The sequence below is a fragment of the Carlito syrichta genome, unplaced genomic scaffold, assembly GCF_000164805.1.
Source record: "Carlito syrichta isolate Samal-C Ts95f unplaced genomic scaffold, Tarsius_syrichta-2.0.1 Scaffold305686, whole genome shotgun sequence".
In the NCBI taxonomy this organism is placed as follows: domain Eukaryota; kingdom Metazoa; phylum Chordata; class Mammalia; order Primates; family Tarsiidae; genus Carlito; species Carlito syrichta.
The window spans coordinates 13,485-20,423 of NW_007249782.1; the positions used below are offsets into that span (position 1 = coordinate 13,485).

At 45.0% G+C, this 6,939-nt stretch overlaps 1 protein-coding gene across 3 annotated transcripts in view; it reads left to right on the forward strand.

The window, feature by feature from the left end:
• Position 1: 1 nt before the first annotated feature.
• The window catches only part of SLC25A16 (solute carrier family 25 member 16), a 51,355-nt gene continuing 44,417 nt past the window's right edge, over positions 2-6,939 (forward strand). For 2 of the 3 annotated variants that reach the window (XM_008062287.2, XM_021714603.1), the window contains exon 1: positions 2-189. In XM_008062287.2, coding sequence (XP_008060478.1) covers positions 69-189 — 121 coding nt within the window. In that variant the 5' untranslated portion in view covers positions 2-68. The remainder of the gene's footprint in view (positions 190-6,939) is intronic. The other variant, XM_008062286.2, reaches the window with a different exon arrangement.

Below are 6,939 nucleotides of genomic sequence, written 5' to 3' on the forward strand. Positions count from 1 at the left end.
CTCCGGCCATGGTCCCGGCCGGCTATTTGTAAGTTGGCAAGCCAGGCTCTCGTCCAGACCCCTTCCTGATGGCGGCGGCGGCGGCCCTGGCGGCGGCCGACTCCCCTCCCGCGATGCCGCAGGCGGCCGGGGCCGGAGGGTCCACTGCCCGCCGGGACTTCTACTGGCTGCGCTCCTTTCTGGCCGGAGGTGGGTGTCCGCCGAGAGGACCCGGCTGCGCTCGCGGCGGCGGCAGCAGGATCGTGGGCAGGTCGAATGCAAGCAGCCGCGATGACATTCCCGGCCTCCCGCAGCTTCAGTGCCAGGGCCGGATGTTTGTCTTGACCTGCCATAGCCTCTTTCTAATAATCACTTGACTGGTGACAGCCAGGTCCTGGGGAGTGGGGCCTTTGCCTCTCGGGCAGAGGCTGGGGAGGTGGAAGCGCTGAATCAGGGACGTACTCTTCAAGGCTGGACAGCAGGGAAAAGAGGGGGATCCCTTACAGAGATCCCAGGGTTTTAGTGAAACATTGCTGAACCCCCTTTCTTTTATGAAGATAATGAGTGACCGAGTGTAGAATTGGATTTTGCTGTTTGCTTAAAGGAAAACCAATATTGAAGGCCAGTTTTTTAAAGATGACTGGAAAATTGTGCAAAACTTTCTACAGCCAAAACTGCTTCCAGTGATTCTAGTAAACTGTGTCACAACTAATGACAAGCCCTATTATTGGTGTGACTGTGGGGTTAAAAGGTTCCTATTGTCTCTTAGGAATTTCCTCTGCCTTTCCATAAAGAGGTTTTTCTACTCTCCCTGAATTACTTATCTTGGTTGTCATCACTATTTAAGACTGGAAAATTTTAAAATTCCACATTTTGAGGATTTGTAGAAAGATAATATTTTTGTTTGTTTGTTTTTTTGTTTGGTTTTTTTGAGTCGGAGTCTCCCTCTGGCACAGGCTGGAGTGTAACTCACGGCCACTGCAACCTGGACCTGCTGGGCTCAGACGATCCTTCTGCCTCAGCCTTCCAAGTAGCTGGAACCACAGGCATGCGCCACCACATCCAGCTAATTTTTCTTGGTTTATTGTAGAGATGAGGTCTCACCAAGTTGCCCAGGCTGGTCTCAAACCCTTGGGCTCAAGCAATCCTCTCACTTCAGCCTCCCAAAGTGCTAGGATTATAGGCGTGAGCTGCCAAGCTGGCCTGAAAGATAATGTCTGTAGTCTGTAGCAATATTAAGAATTTAATTATTTTTGTTTTTCTGCTGATGAAAATGACATTCATTCATTCACTCATTCAAATGGAAGATGTTTGAGTGCCAGCTATGTGCCTCCTCCTTGCTTGGTATAAATCAGAGAACAAAAAAGATCCATGCCCTTCCAAGTTTACATTGGCTGGGGAGTTGTAGGGATAAAGACAGTAAACAAAGTGAAAAAGTAAACTATACAGTGTGTTAGAAAGTTATTATTACAATGGGAAGATGCAAAGAGGAGTGCAAGGCAAAGAAGTGGAGAGGTGGACTGAGTGCAGTATTAAATCGGATGGTTGTGGTAAGTCTCATTGAGAGGATGAGACTAGCAAAGATTTGAAGAAGTTGGGGGGGCCTAGCAAATGAATGTCTAGGAGGAGCATTTCAGGTGGAGGGAAAAGCCAAAGGCCTTAAAGCCAGACAGGGCCTGTTTTGTTCAAAGAATAGCAGTAAGTTCTATGTAGCTGGAGGCATATGGTATTGATAAAGGAAGGAGTATATTGAGGTTAATTAAGGCAGGGTAGAAAATGAAGCGACCTTTTAAGCCATTGTAAAGATTCTGACTTTTACTTAGAGTGAAGCAGGGTTTTGAGCAGAGAAGTGACGTGATATGACATGGCTGCTCTGTGGAGAATAATTGTAGGGGTATAAATATAGAAGCAAGGAGACAAGTTTGAGGTTATTGTAGTCATTTAGATCAGGGTCACCAACCCTTGGGCTACTGTGTGGTACTGTTTCCTGGCCTGTTAGGAACTTGGCTGCACAGCAGGTGAGCAGTGGGTGAGTGAAACTCTGCCTTCTATCAGACCAGCCACTGCATTAGATTCTAATTGAAGTGCGAACCCTCTTGTGAATTGTGGATGCGAGAGATATATGTTCTGTGCTCCTTATGAGAATCTAAAGTCTGATGATCTGAGATGGAGCTGTGGCGATGATGCTGGTGCTAGGGAGTGACTGCAAAAACAGATTGACATTAGCAGTGAGGTTTGGCTGCACAGAGACCATAATAAATCAATTACTTGCAGACTCATATCAAAGCCCTATCGGTGAGTGGCAAGTGAGTTGATGTACTTCAATTGTACAGCTAATCTGGTGACCAGTTTTAAGTTAGAATCTGACACTTATTTTAGTTCATGTGTGCCTATTATTTTACTTTCCACTTCCATTTGCGCCTTTTTTTTTTTTTTTGAGTCAAGAGTATCACTCTGTCACTCAAGCTGGAGTGCAGTGGCATATCCATAGCCACCACAGCCTAGGCCTGCTGGGCTCAGGTGATCCTTCTGCCTCAGCCTTCCAAGTAGCTGGAACTATGGGCACACGCCACCATGCCCAGCTAATTTATTTATTTATTGTAGAGATGAGGTCTCGCCAAGTTGCCTGGGCTGGTCTTGAACCCATGGGCTCAGGCAATTCTCTCACCTTGGCCTCCCAAAGTGCTGGGATTATAGGTGTGAACCACAGAGCCCGACCCTCTTTTTTTTTTAATGTCAAGTTGTATAGTTATTTCATTATATATTACAATGCAATAATAATAGAAATAAAATACATGATAAATGTTATTTGCTCGAATCATCCCAAATCCACCTCCACCCCATCTGTGGAAAAATTGTCTTCCACAAAGCTGGTCCCTGATGCCAAAAACACTGGGGAGTGCTGAGTTTGATGATTGTTGCTGGTGGCTTAGGTGAGGTGTTTCCTGTGGAGTTGGTGAGAAGTTATAAGAATCTGGATATAAATAGAACAGATTTTTCTGAAAAATTAGAGACGGGTGAGGAAGAGAAGTCAAGGGAGACTTATTTTATTTTTAATTTCTTTCTTTCCTTTTTTTTTTTTTTTAAGAGACTGAGATCTTGCTATATTTTCCTGGCTAGCCTTCAAATCTTGGCCTGAAGCAATCCTCTTGCCTCAACTTCCCAAAGTGCTGGGATTACAAGCATAAACGGAAGGATCGCCTGAGCCCAGCAGATTGAGCCTGCAGTGGCCGTGAGCATGGCCTAGGGAGACTTATTTTGGCCCAAAAAACTGAAAGGATGGAGCCTGCATTGGCTAAAGTTGGGGAGGCTGTGGTTGGAGTCTTTTTCTTTTTTTTGAATTGGAGTCTCACTGTGTTGCCCAGACTGGAGTGCAGTGGCACGCTCATGGCCATCACAGCCTTGACCTGCTGGGCTCAGGCGAGCCTTCTGCCTCAGCCTTCCAAGTAGCTGAAACTACAGGCGCACGCTACCATCCTGGGCTTATTTTTTTATTTATTGTAGAGACAAGGTCTCACCACGTTGCCCAGGCTGGTCTCAAACCCTTGAGATCAGGCAATCTTCTTGCCTTGTTTTTTTAAACTTTATACAAATGAAATAACATAGTATGAGTTGTTTTGTGTCTGGCTCCTTCTATTCAATATTATGCTCATGAGATTCATCCATATTGCTATTTGTGGCATGGATTTATTCATTTTCAGTGCTTCATAGTATGTTGTTTTTGATAATACCATGTTTTAGTCATACATTCTAGTACTGACAGACATTTGAGTTGCTTTTGGTTTTTTACTATTAAGAACATAGCAGATATGAACAGAAGTATATGTTGGCATACATCTAGGAGTGGAGATCCTAAATCACATGATATACAAATGTTCAGCTTTACACATAACTGCCCAACCAGTTCTCCCAAGTGATTACAACTTACACCACAATCAGCAACACACGAGGGTTTCAGTTACTAGTCCCATGTACAAGTCACCAAGACTCTAGCTCAATGTCTAATCAACATCACAAAATGTAACATCCAAGAACAAAAAATACTTGGAAGCTGGGCATGGTGGCTCATGCCCATAATCCCAGCACTTTGGAGGTGGAGAGGGAGGTGGAGATAGTGATTTGGGGTGTATAGGAAAGGAACTTCTTGGAGGCTAGTAATGTTCTATTTCTTGATCTGGGTGGTCCTTACGTGGGTGGTATTCGCTTTGCAGTAATTCATTAACTGGCATACTTACTTTTTTCTTTGTGTCTTATGTTTTACTATGTAACATCTATTGAAAGGAGAAAAAGAATTGAAGACAGCAAGTATAGGAAACACTACAGAGGCATCTTTTTTAGAGACAGGGTCTTGCTCTGTCTCTCAGGCTGGAGTATAGTGGCGTGATCATAGTCACTGCAGCCTCAAATTCCTGGGATAAAGTGATCCTTCTATCTCAGCCTCTTGAGTAGCTGTGATTACAGGTGTGGGCCATCTTGCCCACCTAACTTTTTTTTTTTTTGGAGCTGGAGTCTCACTCTGTCACCCAGGCTGGAGGGCAGTGACACGCTCCTGGCTACCGCAGCCTTCACCTGCTGGGCTCAGGCAATTCTTCTGACTCAGCCTTCCAAGTAGCTGGAACTACACGTATGTGCCACCACACCTGGCTAATTTTTTGATTTATTGTAGAGGTAAGGTCTCGCCATGTTGCCCAGGCTGATCTCAAACCTGTGGACTTAGGCAATCCTTTTTCCTCTGCCTCCCAAAATGCTGGAATTATAGGCATGAGCCACTGCGCCCTGCCTCATACAGGCTTTTATGTGGAGATATATATATATATGTTTCCTTTTTTCTTAGATAAATGCCCAAGAAAGGGACTGCTAGGTCTTAAGAGTATCGAATGTTTAGCTTCATAAGAAACTGCCGCCAAGCTTGGTGTCTCAGCCTGTAATCCCGCGCCTTGGGAAGCTGTGGTGAGTGGATTGCCTGAGCCTGTGGGTTCGAGACCCGCCTGGGCAACTTGGCGAGACCTCATCTCTATAATAAATCAAAAAAGTAGTTGGGCGTGGCAGCGTGCACCTGTAGTTCCAGCTACTTGGAAGGCTGAGGCAGAAGGATCGCCGGAGCCCACCAGGTCAAGGCTGCGGTGGCCAGGAGCGACCACTGGACTCCAGTCTGGGCGACAGAGTGAGATGCCAACTCAAAAAAAAAAAAAAAGAAAGAAAGAAAAAGAAACTGCCAAACTATTTTCCAAAGTGTTTGTTCCATTTTGTATCCCCACTGCCTTGTCAGCGCTTGATATTGTCTGTCTGTGTGTGTGTGTGTGTGTGTGTGTGTGTGTGTGTGTGTGTTTGTGTTTGTTCCTTTTTAACATGTGCTTAGTGGTATCTAAGTGACGTATGCCTGCAGTCCCAGTTACTTGGGAGGCTGAGGCAGAAGGATCACTTGAATGCAGGAGTTCAAGGCTATCCTGGGCAATATACTGAATGCCCATCTCTAAAATGATATCTAAGTGGTATCTAAGTGGTTTAAATGTGCATTTTCCTGAAGGCTAATGAAACTGGACATCTTTTTAAAAAATATTATTATTATTACTATCATTTTAGAAATGGGCATTCAGTATATTGCCCAGGATAGCCTTGAACTCCTGCATTCAAGTGATCCTTCTGCCTCAGGCTCCCAAGTAACTGGGACTGCAGGCATACGTCACTATGCCTGACTTATGCTGAACATCGTCTCATATGCTTGTTGGCCATGGGTGCCTCTTCTTTGGTGAAGTGCTGGTTCAAATTTTTTGGGAAGTGTGTAACTTTGAAGATTATATAGGAATCTCAGGATCAAGTGATAGGAAAAAATACCACTGGGGAAGGTAGTTAACCTCTCGAGGTCTCAGTTTCCCCATTCGTTTTTATTTTTATTTTTATTTTTTTTGAGTTGGAGTCTCACTCGGTTGCCCAGACTGGAGTGCAGTGGCTGCTCCCGACCACCACAGCCTCGACCTGCTGGGCTCCGGCGATCCTTCTGCCTCAGCCTTCTGAGTAGCCGGAATTGCAGGCATGCGCTACCATGCCCGGCTGATTTTTTTAAAAAAATTTATTGTAGAGATGAGGTCCCACCAAGTTGCCCAGGTGAGTCTCGAGCCCGCGGGCTCAGACAATCCACCCACCTCAGCCTCCCAAAGCACGGGATTACAGGCTGAGCCACCAAGCTCGGCTAGTTTCCCCATTCTTAAAATAGAATAATAAGTCTACCTATTTTAAAGGATTGTTATAATGATCAAATAAGATATTAAAAGCCTTGGCACAGTGCCTACAGTTGAGTCTCTCAACTTAGTACCTAGTACAAAGTAAACACTCAGTGCTTGTTAACTATTGTTAGCAGTGGCCTTGTGCAAATCTCTTAACTTTAGTTGCTTAATCTCAAAAGCAAGATAAAAGCCTTCTGACCTGAGTCAGTGGACTGTTGAGATGATTAATTGAGCTTTAAAGTACAGTAGTCATCTTTTATCTGAGAGGGATAGGTTCTAAGATCCCCAGTGGATGCCTGAAACTATGAATAGTACTAAACTCTACATAACCTATGTTTTTTTCCTAACCATATATATGATATATGGCTCAGTATGTAATCTCAGCGTTTTGGGAGGCTGAGGTGAGTGGATTGCCTGAGCCCACAGGTTCAAGACCCGCCTGGGCAACTTAGCGAGACCTCATCTCTACATAAAATCAAAAATTAACCGGGCGTGGTTTAGGGCGTGCCTGTAGTTCTGGCTACTTGGAAGCGCTAAGGCGGAAGGATCGCCAGAGCCCAGCAGGTTGAGGCTGCGGTGGCCAGGAGCGTGCCATTGCCCTCCAGCCTGGGCGACGGAGTGAGCCTCCAACTAAAAACAACAAAAAAAGAGTAATAACTCATTTTTATTTTTTATTTTTTTGAGTTGGAGTCTCACTCTGCCACCCAGACTGGAGTGCAGTGGCCGCTCCGGCCAC